General features: G+C 46.8%; 1 protein-coding gene across 2 annotated transcripts in view; it reads right to left on the minus strand.

Moving 5' to 3' along the window:
- The window catches only part of PNLIP (pancreatic lipase), a 32,415-nt gene continuing 4,815 nt past the window's right edge, over positions 1-27,600 (minus strand). For both annotated transcript variants that reach the window (XM_025183582.2, XM_025183583.2), the window contains exons 5-13: positions 26,535-26,669; positions 23,918-24,026; positions 14,498-14,617; positions 13,330-13,449; positions 11,296-11,417; positions 9,673-9,802; positions 6,838-6,949; positions 2,397-2,564; positions 1-151 (exon numbers count right to left, since the gene is read on the minus strand). In XM_025183582.2, the coding sequence (XP_025039367.2) occupies positions 88-151; positions 2,397-2,564; positions 6,838-6,949; positions 9,673-9,802; positions 11,296-11,417; positions 13,330-13,449; positions 14,498-14,617; positions 23,918-24,026; positions 26,535-26,669 (1,080 nt within the window). In that variant the 3' untranslated portion in view covers positions 1-87. The remainder of the gene's footprint in view (positions 152-2,396; positions 2,565-6,837; positions 6,950-9,672; positions 9,803-11,295; positions 11,418-13,329; positions 13,450-14,497; positions 14,618-23,917; positions 24,027-26,534; positions 26,670-27,600) is intronic.

Raw genomic sequence — 27,600 nt, forward strand, 5'->3', positions numbered from 1 at the left:
TAAAACATTACATCTAGCCATTGAGGCTGTTATGTATGATTAACTTTTATTAATATTAACATACAGAGCTGACATCTTTGTATGTTGTTAGCAAGATGTAAGAGTTAGCAGAACATTCTCTCGCACAGTTTCACTGCTACAAAAATTAAACCTGTGGAGAAAAACAAAGTATGTAAGGTCTTTTAATTGTCTAGATTTATTTTTTGTAACTGTGCCAGTGATTTTGCAATAGAATAAGCCAACCTAATTTATTTTTTGACAAAGCTGTGGTAGAATATTGTTACATTGGCACAAAAGAACATGCAAATGCTTTGGATTGCTAGCTGTGAAATATCATTTCCTACTAAAACACCAAACTATTCACCATGATTGGTGAGCCTCTTTCCTTCAGTTTTATACCTTTCTTGTTGAATTTGCATGTCATCAGCACTAGAGAGATGCCAGGACATGAGTATATAGAATAGCTGATGGGTACATTTATGGGATTAGCATCCATCAACATGTTGATCTGTTAAATGTAAAAACCAGAAGTGGACTTGTACACTCTGCTTTACCATACTTTATGATGCTGTGGACATTTTTGTCAGCTTGAGATTTCCTCATTTCTATTCCAAATGAATCTCTTCCCACATATCTATTTCAAGTGAATGGGCTTCAGCTATGTGATCTTAATTATATCCATGACCCATTTAATGTACCTCCCCCTTCATTGTGTCTTCATTCAGGAGGACAGGAAAGGTTAAAAAAAAACCATTTGTGGATAACTGATTGAAATATGCTGTTTTAAAAAAAGTAACAAGTATCTTCCAGTTAGTAACTGTCATGCAGTACATTGTTTTTCCAGTCTACAGATGTGGGGCTTGATCCAAAACCAATTGAAGTCACTGGGAATCTTTCAGTGAAGTTTCCTGGGCTTTGGATCAGGCCTTTAAAACATAAATCATAACTACTAGTAGGTCTGTGAGAACTGAGCTATGCAAATTGCATATCTTATTTTGATGCTATTTCAAAATAGCTTATTTTGTCATTTGGTGCTGTCTATGCAGCACCAAATTTCAAAATAAAGCACTATTCCGAAACATCCCTTACTCCTCACAGAATGAGGTTTACAGGGACATTGGATAGCGAGCCTAAAATAACAGGCTTGCTGTGAAGATGTAGGATAACTATTTTGGGATACTCCAGTATCCTGAAATAGCATTGCAGTGTAGACATAGCCCCAGATTCTGATCCAACACCCATTAAAATCAGTGGAAAGACTCCCAAAGTCTTCAATGGCTAATGGATCAGACCCCCACTGGTGGCCATCTCAGTATAAAACTTGCAGTACCCAATAGCCTGATACCTGTGAACTTAGCAAAGAGCTAGTTAGGCCTCAGCTGGAGTACTGTGTCCAGTTCTGGGTGCCACATTTCAAGAAAGATGTGGAGAAACTGGAAAGGGTACAGAGAAGAGCAACAAGAATGATTAAAGGTCTAGAGAACATGACCTATGAAGCCAGGCTTCATGAACTGGGCTTGTTTAGTTTGGAAAAAAGAAGATTAAGAGGGGACATGATAGCGGTTTTCAAATATCTAAAAGGGTGTCACAAGGAGGAAGGAGAAAATTTGTTCCTCTTGGTTTCTGAGGACAGGACAAGGAGTAATGGGCTTAAAGTGCAGCAGGGGAGGTTTAGATTGGACATTAGGAAAAAATTCCTAACTGTCAGGGTGGTCAAATATTGGAATAAATTGCCAAGGGAGGTGGTGGAATCTCCCTCTCTGGAGATATTTAAGAACAGGTTAGATAGACATCTGTCAGGGATGGTGTAGGTGGAGCTTGGTCCTGCCTTGAGGGCGGGGGGCTGGACTCGATGACCTCTTGAGGTCCCTTCCAGTCCTATGATTCTATGATTCTATGCTGATTACCTAAACCACGGTCAGGAGTGGCCTGAGACTGGCTGTGGCAGCTGGCGCCCCAGGCGGAATGTGCAATCGGTGCCCCCGCCTGCAGGGCCATCAATGGACTGACGTAATCGGCAGGCGCCCCGACCACCTCCGTGACATCATCATCGGGCACCCCGGGCAGGGGCCGAGTCCACCTATAGCCATAGGCCACCCCTGACCACAGTTAATCAATCTTTCCTACCCAAAGCACAGAGGCTTATATAAAAACTTTGTTCTTGTTGAAGCCAAACACTGAAGTGTTTATAATTATTTCTTGACAATATCTGACAAATATTTAATGTACCAGTAAGCTAAATTGCTATCTTGTGGGAAAGGAAATTAAAACTTTCCCTCTTGTTTTTAGTTTAATGCTCTAAATACTTATTCTTGTGCAGTCATTGTTACCCTCATATGTCATACTCACCTTGTATCAACTAAATAATTTTAGATTTTCACAATAAATATACATACACATTTCTAGTTTCTCCAGCTTGTACTGTGACCTTTGCTGCTCCCAGTGTGGGTAGGGTTGGGTTTAGGATATGGTTGTTCCAAAGAAATTTAACTTTACTAATCGTCCCAACATTAATTTCAGCGTCAATGAAGCTGGTATGTTTATCACCTGGTTTGAGGGATCCCCTTCAAGAAAAGGTATAAACAGATGAAGTTTAATATTAATGACCAATACAGTGCAAGTGTTTGAGTAGCTATAGTAGCATGTTGATCGTGAACTTGATCTTCAGCTTGTGAAACAGCAAGGATCTTATTTTCCAACTTACCTGCATGTAATATAAATGTTCATGTTACATAAAAATGTATAAAATTGTCCTGTCCCCATGTGAAATCAATGTTCATCCAAATGCATTACCTGCTGACCAAAGAGATATTTACCTGGTACACTTATGTTCTACAGTGCCTCACCTATATTAAAATATAGTGGTCTAATGATTCCAGTTATGACATACTGCTCCAAGGCTTGGCTTCAGCATGGTTTCATTTGGTAGTGTAGGGAGGGTCTTGGCCATGTTTTGCACATATATTAGACCTGCTTTATAACTTTAATTCAGTTTCAGGCAATAGGCATGGCCACATATCTGCTACAAAATGTAGGCATGTAAACTCAAAGTCAGGAGACACTTGTATTTTCACTGAGCCTCTGACATGGTTGGATTGGTAATGCAGAGAAAGCCTTAGGAAAAGGGGAGAGTCTAGCAAGAACAAAAAAAAATCTACTTGAATGACAAAACACTCCGGCTGTGTCTAGACTGGCCAATTTTTCTGGAAAATCAGCCACTTTTCCGGAAAAACTTGCCAGCTGTCTCCACTGGCCACTTGAATTTCCACAAAAGCACTGACTTCCTACTGTAAGAAATCAGTGCTTCTTGCGGAAATACTATTCTGCTCTCGTTCAGGCAAAAGTCCCTTTTGCACAAAGCTTTTATGCAAAAGGGCCAGTGTAGACAGCTCAGATTTGTTTTCTGCAAAAAAGCCCCGATCACGAAAATGGCGATCAGGGCTTTTTTGCGGAAAAGCGCGTCTGGATTGGCACTGATGCTTTTCCTCAAAAAGTGCTTTTGCAGAAAAGCGTCTGTGCCAATCTAGACGCTCTATTCCGAAAATGCTTTTAACGGAAAACTTTTCCGTTAAAAGCATTTCCAGAAAATCATGCCAATCTAGATGCAGCCTTCATGTATTGTTGGAAAATGATAGGCGGAGAAGACAAGGCTGCCCCAAAGAGCTTTGGGATTAGGATTCTAGGGTAGTCTGTGCTGTGAATCTCTTCTCTGACTGCTCTTTGCTCACCAGGCCAATTCTCCCACTAGAGACCAAGGGATAATTTCTGCTCTCATGTTTAGAGACAAAAATCTGTAGCAGCTCCCTTTACTTGCACAAAGGATTCATTAAAGAAATGGGTTTTGAGAATGGATTTACAGCTCCTGGCACAGTGAATGCATGGGAGTGGGCATGGGGAAAGGATATAAGGAGAGACACATATTGACAAAGTGTATGTGTGGGTTGCCCATCAAGCAGAATTCATTGGGTAGGTGTTTTGCATCAAACCTGTGCCTTTTGTTAGCATCCCTTGGGAATCTAAAGCCAATCTAGTTGAATATAATTTATAATGAAAATCATCTTCCCATTAAAGATGCTTTCCCTCCATATTTCCATGACAGCATAATATATTACTAAGCATGTTATATAAATAATAATCCAGCACTAACATATTTGCATTGCCAGCTTAAAAAAATGAGCAGGATTGTTAACACAGAAAATGAAAAGAAACTTCAGTTTCAGCAGAAAATGGCAGTGCTTTGCAGTGCATAGCTTTATTCACTGTACTTTACAGCTGGGATTTTTAAAAGATCCTAAGGGAGCAAAGCACTTAGTTCCCACTGAATTTCCAGGGGATTTGGGTAACTTCAACTTCGATAGGGAATTTAGGCTCTTTGAAAAAGCTCAGCTTGCTAATGCTAAATCCTTTAGCAGCGTACATATAAGGGTATGTCTAGACTACATGGCTCCGTTGATGGAGCCATGTAGATGAGTTTACTGGAGATAGGAAAATGAAACGGCGATTTAAATAATCACTGCTTCATTTACATCAAAATGGCCATCGCGCTGTGCCGATCAGCTGTTTGGCGGCACAGCACAGTAGTCTGGACGCACCATGGTCGACAAGGGCTTCCCTTGTCGACCACTCCATTATGCCTTGTGAAATGAGGTTTACCGAAGCGGTCAACAAATCTTCCCTTGTCGACCATGGCGCGTCCAGACTACTGTGCTGTGCCGCCAAACAGCTGATCGGCACAGTGCGGCGGGCATTTTGATGTAATTGAAGCGGCGATTATTTAAATCGCTGCTTCATTTTCCTATGTTTAGTAAACTCATCTACATGGCTCCATTAATGGAGCCATGTAGTCTAGACATACCCCAAGGGCTCGTCTACATTGGCCCCTTTTCCGGAAGGGGCATGGTAATTTTTGAAATCGCAATAGGGAAATGCGCGGGGGATATTTAAATCTCCCGCGGCATTTAAATAAAAATGTCCGCCGCTTTTTTCCGGCTTTTAGAAAAGCCGGAAAAGAGCATCTACACTGGCCCCGATCCCCCGGAAAAAGCGCCCTTTTCCGGAGGATCTTATTCCTACTTTGAAGTACTTTTCCCTATTGCATTTCCCGCGCATTTCCCTATTGCAATTTCAAAAATTACCATGCCCCTTCCAGAAAAGGGGCCAATGTAGACGTAGCCTTAGTGTATAGATAATTACATTAAAAAAATTAAAAATTCATTGTTAAAGTCAAGCTCTCATAAGTTCAAAAATACCAGGCCTTTGTGTGTATATGCATTATGACACAGTCTCAAATTACACAGTTGCATATTACCTCTAACTTACTTGGTCACATATTATACATCTTCCTCTGCTCCTGCCCTACCACACCCAAACTCCACTCTCTGGCTCCTGCTCCCTCCCCTTTTGTTTCTCTCTGCACCCCCAGCTCCTGTATTTTGGCCCCAACAACCATCTCTCTCCACTAGTTCTGTTATCTCTTAGTTCCTTGCACTTCCTCACATCTCTGCATTCCCATCAGGTCATATCCACCTCACTGCCAGGCATGGGAGAGCATTGAGGGTACAACAGGTACAGTGATCCTACTCTCAATTCCTGTGCCTGGTACCATAGCGGCCCCTGACTGCCTAGAGAAACCTCTGCAGGTAAAGTCTTGCTAAGCCCCTGCTGCCATGGGATAACTTTGTTGGGATGGTCCATGCACAGTCTGGTTGCAGATAGCAGCTGCGAGGCACTGCGAGGCACTGGAGTATATTCAATGCAGATGGACTCTTCAGAAACTTTAAATGTCAGACTCTAATATCAGCTCTTTACTAAGCATGTCAAGCTGAGATTGTTCATAGGCTCAGCACTTAACAAATGTGGATGAATATTTACTGAGATGGCAAAAGGCACATTCTTGACACCAGGAAGAGCTCACTAGTAAGTTTAAAGTTCCTGCTCTAAAGCATGGAGGCAGTACAACTTCTTAGTGAAATAGTTATAAGAAAATGCTGTGTTTACCCCAGTCTCTCTCTCAGAAACTTATCTATCACTTTGCTGAACTTTTATGTCTGCCTCTCTGTCTGTGTAAGGCAGAATTCCTGACATTGAACATTTCTGCATAAATGATTAAAGTTTTGCAAAGTTATGAGCACATGAAAATAGGGTTTTGTGAAAGAAAATGTTGGACAATCTTAATTATAAGCAGCACTGGTAGCACAGCCTATAATAAAGGACGCAACATTTTTACAAACATCCAAAAGGAAAAGGATCACTATTGCACTAGTGTAAATCCATAGTATCATTTTTTAATTCAGTTAAGTTACATGGCATAACAGATCACAAACTAGCCCAAGCATAGCCAATAAGTGCCCTATGGACTGGACGCGATTCGCCTCGCTTAACACTTGGTGGTCTCCAGAAGCTTTATTTACCTGTGCATCTGCAGGTATAGCTTCTTGCAGATTTTGGCCATAGTTGACCATTCCTGGCCAATGGGATTTGTGGGAAGTAGCATGGTCCTGCAGCCATTGGCTGGGAATGGTTAAATATAGCCAACAGGAGCTGTGGATGGCTGTATCTGTGGATATGTAGATAAATAAAGCATTTGTCGGCCCATCAGGGACTAACCCTAGCAAATTGTCTACCCCTGAACTAAATTCAGGTTCTTGTAGCCTCACAGTTATGACTAAATTCAAAGTCGTCTTCTGACATAAATCCAGAGTCAATACAGTTAATATGGATTTACACCCCATATGTGAAAGCAGAATTTCGCCTATAGTTTAGAAAGAAGCATTAATTAAAAAGATTAAATTTTCTAATAGCAGAGAAACTAATTTTCCATTATAATACTGAACTTACTTAGCAATTTGATATTGCCTTGTGTTTCCTCCTGTTCCATACAGGGCGATATTTGCATACCCGCTTACTTTACTCTTTCCAGATATTGTCACAGATACTTCATACCTCCAACCTACACAGTAGAAATGAGATGAAAGCTATCAGATTGGTTTGACATGATTTGTTCTTTACAAATCCATGCTGGCTGTTACCTATCACCTTATCTTCCAGGTGCTTGCAGATGAATTCCTTAATTACTTGCTCCATTATCTTTTCTGGCACAGAAGTTAAATTGACTGGTCTGTAGTTTCCTGGGTTGTTCTTATCTCCCTTTTTATAAATGGGCACTATATTTGCCCTTTTCCAGTCTTCTGGAATCTCTCCTGTCTTCCATGATTTTTCAAAGATGATAGCTAAAGGCTCAGATACCTCCTCTATCAGCTCTTTGAGTATTCTAGGATACATTTCATCAGGCTCTGGTGATTTGCAGACATCTAACTTTTCTAAGTGATTTTTAACTTGTTCTTTTTAATTTTATCTTTTAAATCTACCCTCTTTCCCACTAGTATTCACTATGTTAGCATTCCTTCATCATAAGACTTCCTGATGAAGACCAAAACAAAGAAGTCATTAAGCACCTCTGCCATTTTCAAGTTTCCTGTTACTGTTTCTCCCTCCTCACTGAGCAGTGGACCTACCCTGAGCAGTGGGTCTTCCTCTTGCTTCTAATATATTTATAAAATGTCTTCTTGTTTCCCTTTATGTCTGCAGCTAGTTTGAGTTCATTTTGTGCCTTTGCTGTTCTAATCTTGCCCCTACATACCTGTATTGTTTGCTTATATTCATCCTTTGTAATTTGTCCTAGTTTCCACTTTTTATATGATGCCTTTTTTATTTGTAGATCATGCAAGATATCCTGGTTAAGCCAAGCTGGTCTTTTGCCATACTATCTATCTTTCCTACACAGCAGAATAGCTTGATTTTGGGCCCTTAATAATGTCCCTTTGAAAAACTGCCAACTCTCTTCAGTTGTTTTTCCCCTTAGTCTTGCTTCCCATGGGACCTTACCTACCAGCTCTCTGAGCTTACCAAAATCTGCCTTCCTGAAATCCATTGTCTCTGTTTTACTGTTCTCCCATTCCTTAGAATCATGAACTCTGTGATTTCATGATCAGTTTCACCCAAGCTGCCTTCCACTTTAAAATTCTCAACCAGTTCCTCCCTATTTGTTAAAATCAAATCTAGAACAGCTTTCCCCCAGTAGCTTTTTCAACCTTCTGAAATAAAAAGTTGTCTTCAATGCAGTTAGTTTCCCAACATATGTCTGGATAATTGAAGTCCCCCTAATCCTGCACTTTCGAAGATTTTATTAGTTGTTTAAAAAAAGCCTCAACCACTTCTTCCACCTGGATATGTGGTCTGAAGTAAGTCCCTAGCATGACATCACCCTTGTTTTTGACCCTTTTTAGCCTAACCCAGAGACTCTCAGTACATCTGTCTCCTATGTCCATCTCCACTTCAGTCAAAGTGTATACATTTTTACTATATAAGGCAACACCTCCTCCCTTTCCCCCACCTATCCTTCCTGAGCAAGCTGTATCCTTTTATACCACTATTCCAATCATGTATATTATCCCACCAAGTCTCTGTGATACCAACAATATCATAGTTGTGTTTATTAGCATTTCAAGTTCTTCCTGCTTTTTACCCGTACTTCTTGCATTTGTATATAGGCATCTAAGATACTGATTTGATCTTGCTTCCCGGTTCTACCTTGTCCCTCCTTTTTCTTTACTATTATAGCCCATAATACCTGCATGGTTCCCTCCTAGGCTATGTCTACACTGAAGGCTTCTTGTGCAAGAACATCTTGCGCAAAGGTTCTTGTGCAAGAAGTCTTACACAAGAAAACATCCACACTGCCGTGTGCGAGCTGTGCTTTTGCACAAGAGCACCCATGGCAATGTGGACGCTCTCTTGTGCAAGAAAGCTCTGATGGCCATTTTAGCCCTTGCACAAGAAATCCCTGCCTGGCGTCCACACTGCCCTGTTGCGCAAGAGCTCCTGTGCAAGAGGGCTTACACCTGATAAAAAAAGAGCATAGTGCTTGTGCGAGAAGCTCTCTATTACCACACCATACTGTAAATTTCCTTATGCAAGAGCAGGCAGGCAGTGTGGACGCTCTGCAGATTCTTGCAGAAGAACAGCTGTACTTAAGCAAGAAGCCGTGAGTGTAGACATAGCCCAAGTGTCTACCAGTATCTCTACAGTGCCTCATCTCCAAAACCACATCCTACTCCTGGCATTCCACTAAACTGACTAACAGAGAGGCTTTTAACCAATTCCAGCTAGTAGTCCTTGATTGGCTGCAGGTGTCCCAATCAAATATGTCTCAACTGGTTCCAGCAGGTTCTTCTAAATTTCTTCCAGGTGCCTTAATTAACCTAAGTGCCTCTTAATTGACTCCAGGTGTCTTAATTAACCCAGTAACTGCTGTTTGGTTGCCATAGCAACAGGGAGTTGTTCAGCCTAGGGCTAATATATCTGTCTTTTATTACTTTCTGGCTTTCCCCCATTACGCTTGTTATAGTGTTGGTTTTCACAATAGCCTCTGACAAGGAGTTCCACAGGTTGATTGTGTGATGAAATACTTCCTTTTGTTTTAAACCTGTTCTATTAATTTCACTTGATGACTCATCGTTTCAGTATCAGTGGAAGGAGAAGTAGCATGATAATACAAAGCTCTGCTACATATGATCCTTCATTTATTAAAATTAATTTAAAGCAAGAGGGAAATATTTTAAATTATGTTGTTACTCATGTATAAGTAGAAACAATTAAAAAAGAGGAACTTACGAGCAAAATTTTTGGCCTCTCCAGTGTTCAGATAAAGTTTATTAATCCCAGAAGTAAATTTGTCCTTATATTTATCTGCATAGTGACCCATTTGTGGGCATCCACCTTGAGGGCATGGGAAGCAGTTTTCCTAATTGAAATACATGTACCCATTAATGAAGATCTATCCCAATGAGACAGGAAACAATTATTTGGTCACAGAAACTCTAAAAATGTAATTGTTTCTCTAGCTCTCTGGTAGAATCCTATAAAATGCTTCATTCTCTGTCCCCTCACAGTCCCTCTACCCCTCCCCACCATTTGAATGTCAACCCTCAGTACTATCCAGCTGATGCCATGCAGTTCACTCTAGCCCTTCTGGTAAATAGCCTTGTGTAGTCATGAGCTGTGCAGAAATATGGTGCTGAACCATGTCTATGGGACAACTCTAAAAAACTCTCAATTTGAAATGACCCTCCCTAGAGAGGGCAGCAAGAGGAAGAGCCCTGTCTGGCACCTCACGGCTTTGGAGGCATGGATGTCTCCTTTATACTTCATCATTTGATTGTTGCTTGCTAGGACAGTGTTTCTTAAATTGTGTTCCGCACCATGTCGGTGTGCTGCGAGGCAGTCGGAAGTGTGTCGTGGAGAAAAACAGAATTCAAAATGGGTGCCCTTAAAGAGACAGGCAACTTTTTTTTTTCTTAATAACTTTCCCCCAACCCTTTTTTTCCCTCAATAAATTTTCCCCCAACCCTTCCCCCCCCCCCGAACCTTTTTTTCCCCCTCAACAAAAATCCTTGGTGTTCCTTGTTAAAAAAAAATTGTTTGGTGTTCCTTGGTCTTAAAAAGTTTAAGAAACACTGTGCTAGGAGGAGGCATCTACATTTCTCTATGTTCCCTCTGAAACTCAGTGCTTTAGAATGGGGGTAGGAGACAGAGCTCAGGCTCTTCCTGGCTCAGGTGTGGCTGCAAAGTGCTTTGGTGATGCAAAGGTTTAGGTATTGTTATTTTCCCCTTGCGTGTGGAGCTCTGGTCCCTTCTATTGGTAGCTGGGCCACATAGCAAAGCTGACGAGCCTGCTACAGGGCTGGCTAACAGAGCTGGGTCATATACAGAATTATGGGACAGAGCTTTAGGCTACATTCCATCTGTATTTGTTCCTTGAGGCCAAGAGTTCATCAGGGAATGCGCTGAGCATTTACTGAACCTTAAAGGTAAATTATTTCATTTCAAAATTATTTGAAAGGCAAAATGCTAAAATACAGGGGCTTGTTCCCTTCTCCTTGGATGTGCCCAATAAATAATTACTGGGGCAGATTCTTCCCCCAGTCTGAGACCCTCTTTGACACAGCAAGGTAAGAGGTTTCAGGAGCACCTCTGATTTATGCCACTGGCATGAATTCTCCCAGGAAACTTAGACCACTGATGAGGCAGGTGTAACTCTGCTCCCCCTTACCCTTTCCGTGCCTCAACCCCCACCCCTCTTCCCCAGTTCCCCAGCACACCCCTTCATGCCCCTTATGCCTAGACTCACGCAGCGCAAAGTGGTGTAGGCTAGCAAGGCTCTATTTCTACTGCATGCAGATATACAGACAAGAGCTACTCATTTTGTAATTGACCTAAGATGTGAGAATGACTTACTTTTGTCTCAAAAATGTCATATGAAGCACAGATGTATCCTAGAAAACCATCAGGGAAGACGATGCTGTCAGAATAGTACTTGTAGCTTCGCAAATGATTACAAGCAACAAAGTCACGAGTTCCTGTGGAAAGAAGCTCTTATTAAATATCATACTACAAAGCTTCTGGTTCATTTTTCTTTTCTGTAAACTATGCAGGATAGAATTGTGGTATTGGACTCATCATGTCATTTGCATGATTAATAAATTCCTCGTTACATTGTCACAATTCTGGGCAGCACCTGAGTTGCAGTTTGAGTCTTATTTCTTCAGTGACTATTTACCTTTGGTGAACTGCCCAAAGTACAGAATGTGTAAAATGCAGATGGGTACCAAATGCAGGGGTGGATTGTGGAAGCCTTGTACATGCTGGTGAATGCTTACATGAGTAGCCCCCTATTGTGTATGAACTTCATTAATTCTCACCAGTATGAAAAAAGGGCCCCTGTAGAAAACAGCTCATCTTCTCATTATATGAAAGGAAATAAAATGCAGTGTGTTAAGTATTATGTCCTCTTTAACACTGATTTTCCTGCAGCAATGCTGATTTACACAGACAGAGGTCACCTCAGGAGGAGGGGCATATTATTTTATATATATTATTTTGCACTCCAATTTCCTAAATCCTGGGTAAAAGTGGCAATTAAGTGAAAGGGGTTTTGTGTAACATTATTAATAGAGAGCTTCATCCTGCAGTGCTGACACATGCCAGAATTTCTGAGTAAAGACTACATAAATAGGCCAGTAATTGCAAAAAAGAGCTTCATAGACTCATACATTTTAAGGTGTTCATGGTGATGAGCTAGAAATAAAATCCACAAAAAATTTCAGATTTTTTTGAGAGAGAAAGCAAGTGTTTGCTGTAGCTGAGGTGTTATCTTTCCAGTATATCCTGATTTATCAATGAAATTCCCCAAAGAATAAAGGTTCGTGCATGCTAATCCCAGTGCAGTTTCAGGATTTTAAACTGCAAGTTTTTGGGGTCAAGGTATGTGCTTTGTTTATGTTCTGTCAAATACAATGTACATTTATGGCATTATATACAGATTCTTAACAATAATAGTTGGAAAGAGTTTGGCATATTTGTATTTGTTCCTTATTTTGCACATGCCAAATAAATGCTGCCTAATAATTTATTGATCCAGTGCCAACTCACACTGCTAACTGGTAACGACAGAACAGAACACACTTGAATTTAGCAGCTATTGATCACAAGCCAGAGATCCCATTGCAGAAATAGATGTGAATGTTGTTCCATTCTCAGCCAGGGCAGCTGCCAGGTTAGTATGTAAGAGAAAGCTGAATAATGCTGTCCTGGAGCTAAACTTTCTGGCACAGTTTGAGTAGGGTTTGTTTAGCTGATTAGCTAACTGGCAGCAGTTGCAGATGAGAGAGAGCAATTAATGAATGTTTGTTTCTATTGTGGCATTACCAAGGAACAGTGTAAAGAGCACTGGAACAATTACACAAAAGTTTGTTCCTGTTATTTGGCAGCATGATGTACTATTTACAGTAAAGTCAAGTGAATGTTGCTCCATTAGGTATGAAGCTGAATAGTTTGACTAGTGGGTCACCCAAAATCCTTGAAGAAACAAGGCTGGTGGGATCTGGGATTTTGCAGACTCATGGAGCCCAAACAGACATGGAAAGGCAGCAGGCTGTTATTGCTCCTTGGCCCTCACCTTGTTCTGATACCCACAGCTTGACAGTTCAGACGCTCTAGCTGGTTGGAGGTGAAAGCTCCAAACCTTGATGCCATCGTATTTTTCACAAAGCAGAGTTCTTGTGCAACTCCTTCTTTGATCCCTCTACTATACCATGTTCCCCACTATACATAAGAGCTGTACTATCAGTTTCACTGTTGTATGTGGCAGTAGTGGTTGGCAGACAAAAATAATATCTAAAATAATTGAAATACAAAGACTGCTACTGTGTTAGGTTAATTCAGTTTGATGTTGACTCTTAACAGAAGTCGTCATCTGCTTAACATATTTACCTTCCCAGATGCCATCAATGTCAACAATCTGTGAAATAGGATTCTTCTTGCATCCAGGCATTTGTATGCCTCCATTTGGGTAAAAATCAAGATGTCCAACTGCCTGGCTCATTCCAAAACCTGCAATGTTTGTAAGAAAGATAAGCAAATTTCAATTTAAATTCTGTCATGTATTTCCTGGCAGCAGCTGTACATACCACTATATGGCTATAGATGGTAGGCTCTTTGGGGCAAGGACTTTTTGGTTTGTTTGTTTGTTTCTGGCAGTTTACTTTATTTTAGTTATTTTTCCTGTGTTTGTACAACACCTAGCACAATGGGGTCAAAATTTGACTCGGACTTGTAGATTGCCAAGTGCTCCACTTAGGAAGGAACAATCAAGTTTCACACATGCAGAATGGGAAGCGACTGTCTGGGAAGGAGTATGGCAGAAAGGGATCTAGGGGTTATCGTGGACCACAAGTTGAATATGAGTCAGCAGTGTGATGCTGTTGCAAAAAAAGCAAACATGATTCTGGGATGCATTAACAGGTGTGTTGTGAGCAAGACACGAGAAGTCATTCTTCTGCTCTACTCTGCGCTGGTTAGGCCTCAGTTGGAGTATTGTGTCCAGTTCTGGGCACCGCATTTCAAGAAAGATGTGGAGAAATTGGAGAGGGTCCAGAGAAGAGCAACGAGAATGATTAAAGGTCTAGAGAACATGACCTATGAGGAAAGACTGAAGGAATTGGGTTTGTTTAGTTTAGAAAAGAGAAGACTGAGGGGGGACATGATAGCAGTTTTCAGATATCTAAAAGGGTGTTATAAAGAGGAGGGAGAAAACTTGTTCATCTTGGCCTCTGAGGATAGAACAAGAAGCAATGGGCTTAAACTGCAGCAAGGGAGGGTTAGGTTGGACATTAGGAAAAACTTCCTAACTGTCAGGGTAGTTAAACACTGGAATAAATTGCCCAGGGAGGTTGTGGAATCCCCATCTCTGGAGATATTTAAGAGTAGGTTAGATAAATGTCTATCAGGGATGGTCTAGACAGTATTTGGTCCTGCTATGAGGGCAGGGGACTGGACTTGATGACCTCTCGAGGTCCCTTCCAGTCCTAGTATTCTATGATTCTATGATTGTACCACAGGACAAATTAATAATAACAATACACAACAGCTGCAAACTTACCCAGGTATGGAATTGTAGGAGCTGAATCAGTATGAATAACGTCAACAAAAGCTGCATCAGTTGTATCCAGTCTGACTTCAATTGGTGTACCTTGGAAATAGGGCTGAGCAGGATCCAGTCCTTAAGGAAATATATGCACAATTGTGCACTTATGTGTATATATAAATATAGATTGCTATACTGCTATATATAATTGAAAATGGATCTATAGAGACAACATAGTTTTATTCACTTCAAAATTAGAGTCGCTAATATATGGTATGATCAAACATATGATATGATCTATCTGTGGTAAATGCCACAGGTGTGACCAGAGAAGGGTGACTCAGGCAAATGCCAAGGAAGTAAAGCAGTGCATGTGGAAAACGGGTGGAAAAATGATGAAAAAAATGGTAGGAGATGCAAATGTGTTTGCTGTCTGGGCACTAAAATGTTTAATTACCGCACTGGTAAATGCTGTGGTCAGAGTCATGGGATGAATCAAGGAGGTCATCCCAGACCCCACATTTTTGGGGGCTCCACAGCAGTGGATCCAACTGTCCTATGGATGGGAGGGACTTGGGATTATGGAGGCCTGGTGTGGGAGGACAGCACGGGTCCTTTCCACTCACCAGGCAGGCGGCAGGAGCTGGTGCAGCCCGGCAGCTTGCTCCATCCTACTATGCTGCCCTCCCAAGCCACTGCATTTGGCTTCTCCATGGTGGTGGGAAGCAGAGTGCCCTGGTCTCAGGGTGCTCCCCTTCCCATTGCTGCGGAGAAGCTGAGCACAGCAGGCTGGGAGGGTGACATGGGGTGGGGTGGACCCAGCTTCCAGGCTGCCCCCACTCTTGCCACCCACGTGGTAGTGGGAAGGGACGACCCCATCTCCCACTATGGCAGGCTCATAATCCTCCGTACCGTGTTGCTCAGGGAAGGGGAAAAGGGGCGGAGCAGCAGCAGGGCGGGGCTTGAGGACGAAAGGGAGCGGGGTGGGCCTGTGATGGAATAGGAGGGTTGCCCCAGACCCTGTGCCCACCTTGGAATGGCCCTGACTTATAAATTTTTATGCTTCAATGGCAACTGCTGCAACATAGATTTTTTTTTAAAAGAGCACCTAAAGTGATACACTGTTAGCCAAGATTAGCCCCAGAGAGGCACCACAAGTACAGCACTCGCAGCTCTCATTGGCCATGGATTGGTGTTCTTGGCCAATGGGAGAGGTGGGAAGCAGTGTCCCAGTTCACGCCACTTCCAACAGCTCTCATTGGCCGGGAACGCCGATCTGCAGCCAATGAGAGCTGCAAGCACCCACACCTGCTGTGGCACATGTCAATAAAGATGCAGCAGCCTGCCAGAGGCTAACCCTAGTGAACCATTCACAGCTTATTGCCCACCGCTGGACTCCATACAGATATCGGAGCCTAATTTTAGACACATAGTTTTGATATTAGCATAAAACTGAGACTCATTCTTTTTCATTCTCTGCATCTGTCTCAGATGTGTGTAAAATCTTGTAAATTGCAAAGCCTTTATTATCCTGTGTAGTATATTATGCTTTCCCAGGGAATTTTTCAGATTACTAGTCCAAGGGGTCCAGACTCTTTGGAAGATGCTATGATGGAACAGAGTGAAGTTAACGTCTGAAATTGGCTACTGTGCGTGAAGGGTAGCTTCTCTGTCTAATGCACATGCCCCTTGGCCTGGCCTGTGTGCTGAATGAGAAGTTCAAACACGCAACTTGTTCTGGGTGAGTACAGAATATGTCAGTAAACCAGCCTGACACTGGCATCTGTATTTTCAGAAAAAGCAACTCAAGGTGTATTCATGTGGTGAGTTGAACTGCTATCCCGGAGCTCTCCTAGCACAGTGAAAACACACACTACTAAAAACAGTCAAGTTGCAGCTTGTCTGGGCTATACTCAAAAAGGGCAAACTCCACAGCCATGCACTAAAGGAGCCATATGAGTTGTCATTCAACTCAGAGCCAGGGCAAGGAACACTCTGTCTGCACTTCTTACTCTGGCCCCATGAGCTGTAGCAGTGGCCACGGGCTGTTGTGCACTCGCTCTCACTCAATCTCTTAATTCAAAGGTTTTGCTGTCTTTGAATCTGTGCAGTTGTCACATCCAGTGGCCATGCTGGTGTCATTCTCTGCACCTACTTATGAACCCCTTGCACAGTCTCCCGGATATGGCCAATGTGGAGCATTGTGCTGGAGTGGGTTGGTGCAAACCTCGCGCACATTCTGTTATGCTGCTTGTTCTCCGCTGCACAACAGAACAAAGGCATTTCTACTGCTATTCAAGCCTGGTGCATCCAAGGGGCTTATGGGAGAGGAGTTTAGGATTTCCCCTAATACATTACTGATCCTGCAAGATGTTAAGGGCTCTGTCTATGTGCCAGAAAAACTCATTAGCACGTGCTTAACTTTAAGCATTGGAGTTGGGTTTTTTAGACCAATAGGCCCACTCATATCCCGTAAGTTAAACACATGCTTAAATAGTTGGCAGTACTGGGCCCAGAGTGCTGAACATCTTGCAGGATCAAGCCCTGAAACAGTTGCTATGGTCAGTTTCACTGAACATTTTTGAGTTGTTGTTGTTGTTGTTTTGTTATAAATCTAAGAAGTTAAGCAGAAAAATATCTGATGGAAAATGAACAAAAATGAAAATGTAATGTGAGTAAATACATGGCCCAGGTGTGAAAGATTTGATGTAAACCCAGCAAAAAGCAGGGAGATTAAAGGGTTACATTTGAAGGTTCAACCTCCTGTTTTGCTACATCAATTTCAATCAGTCCTTTTCTGTAGCAGATATTGGAACAATAAAACCATGGCACCAATTAACTCTGCTCAAAACTGTGCTGCCTTTAGCTCACTTTGCTGGGTGTGGCGGGGTAGCCCCGCCCCTCCCGGAAGCCGCCAGGATGCCGCGTCCACGGGGGAGAAGCTCACCCCCACGCGCGGCTTGCAGAGCCGTCTGTCTTCCCCGAGTGGGGGGGCCGGCGCGCCGGCCGGGTGATGAGCCGGGGCCGGCAAACGACGCCGTCAAGGGACAGGGGGAGGAAGCGGGGGAAATGACGTCACAGGGAGGCCGGCCCGAGGGGGGCCGGAGGATGACGAGGGGACTGACGTCATTTGCCTGTGACCGGCGGGCAATTCAAAAGGCCGCAACGGACCAGCAAGAAGGGGGAACGCCGAAGAGACGGATCCCCCCTGGGAGCAAGCGCTCGGATCCACGTATTGGCGACTCTGGGCGGGACTGGAGCGGGAGCCTGGTGGTGGAACGTGCTGACGCGGGGGAAGTAGCCGCCCAGGGCGGGGACGTGGACCCTGAGAGCGGGGGAGTTTAGGGTTCTCGACCCCCTCCGCTAGGTGGGGAACCTTTCCCTTACCTTAGGGCCCTGGGTCGGGGTCCTGAGTGAGGGCGGGCCCGGACCCCCTTCCCCAACCGGGCAAGCTGAGCCGAGTAAAGCCGGCGCATGGAGTCACTAACGACTGGAGAAACCGAGGGGGGGGCGGACGTAAGCCCCTCCGCACGGGGGGGGGGGAACCCCTACACATGGTGGAGAATGTGGGTACGGTAGACCCCGAGACGGGGGTCCGGATAGGGAGAAAGCGTTAACGAGGTATTGATTGCCAGGATATGATGGAGGCGAACAAGATCCTGGAGTGGTGGACGGAGACTCAAAAGGTGCAGCAGCAGCAGCAGATGCAGGCGCTGCAGCAGCTCCTCAAACAGCTCCAGGAGCGACAGGAGCAGATGGCGCGAGGGGCGCCAGTGACGGTACCCGGGGCGGCCGTAGGGTCCAGAGGAGGAGAGGGGGTCGGCACCCAACTGCCCATATGGCTAACGAAATTGGGGCCGGAGGACGATCCAGAGGCCTTCCAGGTGACGTTCGAGAGGGTGGCCACCGCCGCGAAATGGCCGCCAGAACATTGGGCTACCCTCCTCGTGCCCTACTTGTCAGGGTCGGCCCAGCTGGCCTACCAGGGGATGTCCGCCAGTGATGCCTTGGGCTATTTCAAAGTTAAAGAGGCAATTCTGGACCAACTGGGAGTGACCCCAGAGACGCACCACCGGCGGTTCCGCGAGGCCAAGTACGACCCCTGCGAGCGATCACGAGCCGTGGCACAGCGGGTAAAGGAAGTGGGGATGAGATGGCTCGAGCCGGAGACTAAGACTGGGGTCCAGGTGGCCGACCTAGTGATATTGGAGCAATACGTCCGTATCCTCCCCGCGGAGGGGCAGCAGTGGGTACGGCGACATCTTCCGGAGACCTTAGACGAAGCAGTGACCCTTATGGAACACTACTTAGCCGCGGAGGGGCCGGAGGGGAAAGGAGCTACGGGGCCCCCGAGAGAACCCCGGAGGAGTGAGGACGGGGCGATAAAGCCGGCGGGAGCCCAGCGTGCTGGGGAAGTATCCGGGAGCTCCCTGGGCCCCCTCCCGGTGAGGAGGCTGGCACCCCGGTGGAACCGGACGGGCGGTGAAGCCAAGATGGATCGGGCGACCGAGATGGGGCCAGGCACCCCTTCGCCCGAAGGGGCCCCGAAGGTGGTCTGTTATCAGTGCGGCCAGGAGGGCCACTACAAGAGGGACTGCACCCTGATGGACTGCACCTTTGGGCAGAGGCGCGCTGAGGGCATGGACAGGAGGGCAGCAAGCGCAGCTCAGGTAATTAAACGGCTGTGGATTAATGGGAACCCGGTGGAGGCCATACTCGACTCGGGATGCGGGCAAACCATTGTCCGAAGGGACGTGATACATCCGGTGCGAGCCCGGGGCGCGCCTGTAGCCCTCCGGTGCGTCCACGGAGACATTCACTACTACCCCACGACCCGGGTACGGATAGGGGACAGGGAGTTGGAAGGGGAATGCGTAGTCGCCGTCAGCCCTAAATTAGCATCCCCCCTCCTGCTGGGACGGGACTGGCCCGGCCTGAAACGACTCCTGGGGCAGTGGGACAGTGGGAGGAGCCCCGGACAGGAGCCAGAAGCAGGGCCTGGGACCCTAGTAGCCCAAGGAGAGCAGGATCGGGGGGGGGGGTCATGCCAGCTACAGCCCCATCGGCAGGGACGCCGGCCGCTGCCCACTTCGACGTAAAGGAAGGGGACTTCCTCAGACAGCAATGCGAGGATCTCACCTTACGGGCATCCTGGGAGCAGATGCGCACCACGAGCGAGCAGCCGGGAGGGGACCCGCCCAACCAGCCGGACGGGCCCCAATTTGAGGTGAGGGACGACCACCTGTATCGAGTGTCCCCAGGGGAACTTCCTGGGGAGGAAAGATGGCAGCTGCTGGTTCCGAGGCCGTACAGGTGGAAGGTCCTGGAATTGGCCCATGAGCACCCGTGGGCCGGACACCTGGGCACGGAGAAAACCCAGCAGAAGGTACTCCAGAGATTCTATTGGCCTGGGGTGTACCAGGAAATTAAAAATTTCTGTAGCTCCTGCCCACAGTGCCAAAGAACGTCCGGGACCCGGGTCCCGCCAGCTCCCCTGGTTCCCCTGCCCATGGTTGGGACCCCCTTTGAGCGGGTGGCATTGGACCTAGTAGGATCGCTCGAGAAATTGGGGTGCGGGCACAGTTACATCCTGGTCATCGTGGCCTACGCCACCCGTTGCCCAGAGGCGGTGGCCCTGAAAAGAGCCACGGCACCCGCCATAGCAGAGGCGTTGGTCAAGCTGTTCTCGTGGGTCGGGCTGCCCAGAGAGTTGCTGACGGATCAGGGGATGAACTTAACTTCTAAGGTTATGACGGAACTGTGTAAGATCTTGCAGATTAGGAAGCTCCGGACGTCGGTATACCATCCCCAAACCGACGGGCTTGTGGAGCGCTTCAACTGCACGCTGAAAGGGATGCTCCGGAAGTTTGCACAGGACAACCCCCGGGAATGGGATAAGCTGCTCCCTGCACTGATGTTCGCCGTCAGAGAGGTACCGCAGGCATCGCTCGGGTATTCTCCCTTTGAGTTGTTATACGGGCGGCGACCGCGGGGGATCTTGGACCTCGTAAAGGAGGGATGGGAAACGTTGGTCTCTCCCGCCCTGGGGGCCGCCCAGTACGTGCAGAAGCTGAGGGGGACCCTCCATGCCCTGGTGGGCCGGGCCCGAGAGAACCTGGAAAAGGCGCAAGAAGGGCAGAAGGCCTACTACGATAAAAAGGCGCAGGTGAGGGAGTTCGAACCAGGCGAGCAAGTCCAACTGTTGCTGCCTAGTGGGGAGTCCAAGCTGTTAGCCCACTGGCAGGAGCCCTTCCGGGTAATAAGGAAACTCGGCCCGGTAGACTATGAGGTGCGGGTGGATGGTAACCGACGGGAAACTCAAATTTACCATGTAAACCTCTTGAAGAAGTGGCACCTGCGGGAGGCCCTCCTGATCGACCCTCGGGACACCGATATCGAGTTGGGTCTGTGGGGGGAGTCGGAGGTGAAGATCGAGGGAATACGGATCGGAGAAGAGCTCCCCGGGCTGAAGCAAGAGCAGCTGTACCACCTCCTCGACCGGTTCAGGCCGGTATTGACCAGCTGACCCGGACAGACCTCGCTAGTACAGCACGAGATCAAAATGGAACCCGGCAGAGTGGTGAGAGATAACATGCGCCCCCTCCCCTGGAAGCTATGGGGTACGGTGAAAGAGGAACTCCAAGCCATGTTGGAGTGGGGGGTCATACAAGAATCCCGCAGCGAGTGGCGAAGCCCCATTGTTTTAGTGCCCAAAGCAAACAGGTCAACGAGGTTCTGCATCGACTTCCGCAAAGTCAACGCGATCTCGCGATTTGACGCGTACCCCATGCCGCGTATAGACGAGTTACTGGGGCGCCTTGGAACGGCGGCCTATTTGTCAACCCTCGATTTGACTAAAGGGTATTGGCAGATCCCGCTCTCGCCAGAGGCCCAGGCAAAAACAGCGTTCGCCACCCCCTTTGGGTTGTATCAATTCAGGAACATGCCGTTTTGACTGCACGCGGCCGCTGCTACGTTTCAAAGACTCATGAACCAGGTCTTAAGGGACCATCAGGACTACGCAGTGGCGTATATCGACAATATCGTGATATTCAGCAAGTCCTGGGAAAAACATTTAGACCACATTGCGAACATATTAGAGGCCCTGAGAGAAGCGGGACTCACGGCTAACCCAAAGAAATGTCAATTCGGGAGGGCCGAAGTGTCGTATTTGGGGTACACAGTGGGGAGAGGGAAGCGCAAGCCCTTAGTGGACAAGGTCCAGGCCGTACGGGAACACCCTACCCCAACCACAAAAAGGAAAGTACGGCAGTTTTTGGGATTGGCGGGCTATTATAGACGGTTCATCCCTAACTTTTCTTCTTTAGCCGCGCCTCTTACAGATCTCACACGGAAAGGACAACCCGAAAGGGTGAGGTGGACCCCAGCGAGCGACGACGCGTTTCGGGAGCTGAAAGACCGATTGGTCTGCGCCCCAGTGCTGGCTCAGCCCGATTTTAACAAGCCGTTCACCTTACAGACTGACACGTCGGAGGTGGGGCTAGGGCCGGTACTGACGCAAGAGGAGGAGGGACAGGAGCACCCCATCCTCTATCTTAGTCGTAAACTTTTTCCCCGGGAGAGGGGATACGCGACGATTGAAAAGGAGGCCTTGGCTCTCAAATGGGCTATTGATTCACTGCGATACTTTCTTTTAGGCGATAAATTTACCGTGGTGACGGACCATGCCCCATTACAATGGATGCAGCAGATGAAGGACACTAACCCACGGATTTTGCGATGGTACCTCAGCCTACAGCCATACCAGTTCCAAGTCACGCACCGCCCCGGGGCCAACAACGGGAACGCGGACTGGCTATCCTGTGTAGCAGAAACCCCAGGGACAGGGACGGCGAGTATGACGCCAGACTTAAGGGGGAAGGTGTGTGGTGGGGTAGCCCCGCCCCTTCCGGAAGCCGCCGGGATGCCGCGTCCGCAGGGAAGAAGCTCACCCCCCCGCGCGGCTTGCAGAGCCGTCTGTCTTCCCCGAGTGGGGGGGCCGGCGCGCCAGCCGGGTGATGAGCCGGGGCTGGCAAACGACGCCGTCAAGGGGCAGGAGGAGGAAGCGGGGGAAATGACGTCACGGGGAGGCCGGCCCGAGGGGGGGCCGGAGGATGACGAGGGGACTGACGTCATTTGCCTGCGACCGGCGGGCAATTCAAAAGGCCACAACGGACCAGCAAGAAGGGGGAACGCCGAGGAGACGGATCCCCCCCGGGAGCAAGCGCTCGGATCCACGTATTGGCGACCCTGGGCGGGACCGGAGCGGGAGCCTGGTGGTGGAACGTGCTGACGTGGGGGAAGAAGTAGCCCAGGGCGGGGACGTGGACCCTGAGAGCGGGGGAGTTTAGGGTTCTCGACCCCCTCCGCTAGGTGGGGAACCTTTCCCTTACCTTAGGGCCCTGGGTCGGGGTCCGGAGTGAGGGCGGGCCCGGACCCCCTTCCCCAACTGGGCAAGCTGAGCCGAGTAAAGCCGGCGCATTGAGTCACTAACGACTGGAGAAACCGAGGGGGGGCGGACGTAAGCCCCTCCGCACGGGGGGGGGGGGGAACCCCTACACTGGGCCTCTAAATAGTTGGTGATCTGAAATACTGGACATACTGCTGCACCTGCACAACAAACTGGATTAATGAGAGAAGGGAACAGTCGGAGTAAAACTGCCAGGATTAGGAATGTGGGACTAGCCACATCAAACTGGAATTGTTATAATGGGCGAATGCTTCGGAAACAATCAGACCCATTAAAACTGGCTCAGGCAACATCTGCCGAATAAATTTTGGTTGTTGTGCACTTGCACTGAGCAGTGTTGGTGGCAGGTGGTATGCCACAGAGTCATGATGTACCAAGCCAGAATAAAAGCCTCAGGGGGTAGCCGTGTTAGTCTGTTACTTAACAGTCCATGCCCCTTGGGATCATCCTTATAGCACAGGTGAAAAAAGATAACCTGCTGTATGGATCAGAGAACAGTCATATCTTAGAGATGAGATGCTAGGAGAGATCACTGTTCCATGCAGCTTACCATCTCCTGCCCAATTTGTCCCCAAGAATCCACTTCATGCAGGGATTCTTAGGGAAAAATTCAGCCCTGAATTCTTGGGGATATTGTGCAGGGGGCCTAAAGGAACACCACACTGAAGGAATCCTTATGTGTAATCCCTTCCTGAGGGTGGCATGGTGTTACTGGAAAAGAGCGCAATTTGATTGTTAGCAATATAAGGCTATGATAGATTTGTATTGCTCTTACTCCATCCTGTAGAGGGCAAGGGCACACACACCACACACTCATGCACAAGTGCACACCCCCAATTCATTACAGTTTTCCGTCAGTCAGATACTGTAGTAGTTCCTAAAAAATGCAAGGTAACGTTAAGATTTAATACTGTTCTCTTGAAATTCTTCATTGCTATAGACTGAGGAGTAATTCATTAACCTACCAGTTATTCTTCCAATGCCTGGCCTTCTTCTTCCTGTCTCCCCAGCAGCATGTGCTCCAAGACTATGGGCTATGAAATGGACTTTGGAAGGAGAGTATCCGTATTGTTCCTGAGGAAAAACACCAATTGTAACAAAAAGGAAGCTGTTTTTACTGATATGAGGCCTAGATAGAAGCTCTAGATTACAAGAAAAGTCAGAAATGGGCTGCACAGAGTGGAAGTTCATGGAATTGGACAGAGCAGTAACAGGACCATTCAGTAGCTGTTACTACAGCCTCAGGGCATTGTTAACCTCTGCAATGCACTCATGGGATTTTGGCAGTGGATAGTTATGATTTCAGCAGCCAGATCCCTTATTCCCAGCTCCACTGTGAATGGAAGCGTATCTGGCATCCTCTTGACATTGTATTAGCTGACTCATGAATGTCAAGGGAAAAAATTCATGGCCATTCTGATGTAGGGCACCCATGCTCTGCTGAAGTTTGATTCTTCATTGCTTTGCACCTCCTGCTGAACTTAGCACCAGTGCAATGGGAATGTTAAACATTATCATTCCGATTTGTAATTTACAACACAGGCTGCAATGCACTGGTGAGCTAGCTCCTAGTACTTACACTAGCCAGAGGCAAGCTAGTTCAGAAAATATTAGGAGTTATCCTTTTCCTTTTGCTTCACTCATGCCTCGTTTTAAGTCCTTAGATTTAGGGACAGAGGGAGAAATTTTCAAAGATGGTAGTTAGGTGCCTACTTCACACTTACTTTTAACTGGAATTATGTCTGTAAAGACCCTTTGTGCTTTTGAAAATACCCCTCCTTCCCAAGCACCTCATCTGGTGTAAAATGGTGAATTACAATGATCTCAATGGAACTATGAGCTTTTCTGAGCTGAACATCTGGCCTTTTGTTTGATTACAGGCCCACACCCTATCTTTCTGTGCTGGAGCAGCTGGGAAGATCCCACATGTCCCCAAACACTCACATATAGCTATGTCTACACTGCAGATTTTTTCCGGGATACCTCTGGGATTCTGGAAAACCCCCATGGCATCCAGGAAACGCGTTTGCTCTTCCGCTTTTTTTGTGGAAAAGCAAACGCGCTCTTTCAGGAAGTCCTGTATTCTTAATTCCACAAGGAATAAGGGCTCCTCCGAAAGAGGAGGCTTTTCTGAAATTTGCCCTAGTGTAGATGGGCCAAATTTTGGAAAAGCCCCTTCCGAAAAAAGTATCAGAAAAAGCTATACAAATATCGGAATGTAATTTGCGTAGCTTTTTCTGATAGATCCCTGCAGTGTAGACATAGCCAAACTTAGGTAACACTTCTAAAGGGGTTGGGAAAAGAGCCCTGCCCTCTCCTCCTGGGAGGTGGTTTTTGCTATCTGATGACCAGTTGCTTTAGGGTTTTGTATATGTATCCCTTAAGATGGATCCTATAGCTTTAGTGGTTAAAAAAGGGTAAATGTGCTGTGTTCTTTACTTATCTGTCTTTATAACTACCCAACCCTTGCATCCACAAGAGTACGTAAAAGTAATTGCAGAATACAGGCAGTCCCCGGGTTACGTACAAGATAGGGACTGTAGGTTTGTTCTGAAGTTGAATCTGTATGTAAGTCGGAACTGGCGTCCAGATTCAGCCGCTGCTGAAACTGACCACCAGTTCTGACTTACATACAGATTCAACTTAAGAACCCCAAGTCAGCTGCTGCTGAAACTGATCAGCGGCTGATTCCAGGAAGCCTGGGGCAGAGCAACTCTGCCTCAGGCTTCCTGTAGTCAGCGCTGGTCAGTTTCAGCAGCAGCTGACTTGGGGACGCCTGGGGCAGAGCATCTGGGGTGCTGCTGGGTTGCTCCAGTAGCACCGCTCCTCGCTCCTTGACGCTACTGGACCAACCCAGCAGCACCCCAGCTGCTCTGCCCCAGGTGTCCCCAAGTCAGCCGCTGCTGAAACTGACCAGCAGCGGCTGAATCAGGACCTGGGGCAGAGCAGCTGGAGTGCTGCCGGGTTGGTCCAGTAGTGTCCAGAGCGGCGCTGCAGGACCAATCGGCAGCGCCCCAGCTGCTCTGCCCCAGGGTCCACAACAAAAGCCTGGTCTGCTGGGGGGGGGGGGCACACTAGCTGCGCTCCCCCCCCCCCCAGCAGACCAGGGACACAGGGAGCAGAGCCGCAGCAGCAGCGGGGTGCTGCGCCTCTGAGGCTTTGCTCTGGCAAAGTCTCAGAGGCGAGGGACCCCGCCGCGGCTGCGGCTTCAGTCCCGGTGCCCCTGGTCTGCTGGAGACGGTCTCCAGCAGACCAGGGGCACCGGGAGCAGCTTACGAACGGGGCTTTCTCGCCCCGGAGCTCGCAGGCAGCAATCCGCCACCTCGACCTCTGGTGCGAGAAAGCCCCGTTCGTAAGTGCGGATCCGACATAAGTCGGATCCGCGTAAGTCGGGGACTGCCTGTACACATATTTAAACTTTATGTATTTTTAGGGGAGTTGATAGGACTTTTGCATCTTTTTCTGGGAGGAATCTTTTGCTGGATACATGAAAATTCATTGTTATTGGCTGTTTAGATTAGAATAATTTTCAGCAGCTCTGTGATTATAAATTTACTTTGTAGGGAGAAGAAGATCCCTTACCATAAGCACATTGATAAAATAAGCCACTTCAGCACCCACAACACGGATATTGTTTGATGCCTGAGTATATGGGCATCTTGATCCACTGCTCCAGTCTATGCAGATACAGTTTACGTCTTCCACTTCAAACATCCTCTGGTGAAAATATATATTTTAAAAGAACAGAAGCAAAGATTATCAACTACCAGGTCAGCTCACTGATTAAACAAAACAGACAGACTTATAACTGCCATATAAATTCCCGGTATAGGTTTTCAAGTACAGCCCCTATGCTACATCAGGGCTGTCCTCATGTCTTGATTCTTTAATTAAATGATGCAGAGAAACAGCCTTTACAATTTCAGTTAGAAGCTTTTATTTTTTTTCCATAATAATTAACAGGTGGGATAATTAAAAACTTATGGGTGACCTGTGTCAACCACCAGCTGGTGATAAATTTTCTAGAGGATGGATACATTTCTGCTGCCATTTTAGTTGGTTTCAAATTTATGGTTGTGTTTAGATGAGTAGATACTTTACTATTTGTCACATAATACTAGATTTTACTTTTCTCTGACCTGTGGAATGGTTTGCTAAAGACACCGTCCTTTAGCAGTTGTGACGTGCTTTGTATTGTGTTATGTATTATGCTACACCCAGGGCTGTGTGTCAGTAATGCCAATGAAAACAAGGGAACTACTTGCCAGTAAAGCACTTCTTACTGTGAATAAGGATGGCAGAATCTGGCTGTACATCACAGTGGGTTTGAAACTGATCAATGGATCGCTAGCCTCTTTGGAGAACTGGAGATGAGGTCATTTAGAACCAAGTACAGTAGAACCAAGTACAGTAGACTTCCGATAATCCTGCACCTTTGGGACCTAGGTGGTGCCGGATTATCGGATATGCCGGCGTATTGGGAGGTACTCCGGCGGGGGGCTGTGACGGGTCTGCCGGGACCCGTACTGCGTCCAGTGGGTGGGCGAGGAATGGCGTGATGAGGGGAGAACCCTCTGCCGTTTTGCAGGAAGGCGGAAACTGTCCACGGCTGCGCGGGGCTTCATCCACCTTCCTACAAAATGGTGGA

The sequence above is a fragment of the Pelodiscus sinensis genome, chromosome 8 (assembly GCF_049634645.1).
Source record: "Pelodiscus sinensis isolate JC-2024 chromosome 8, ASM4963464v1, whole genome shotgun sequence".
Classification (NCBI taxonomy): Eukaryota; Metazoa; Chordata; order Testudines; family Trionychidae; genus Pelodiscus; species Pelodiscus sinensis.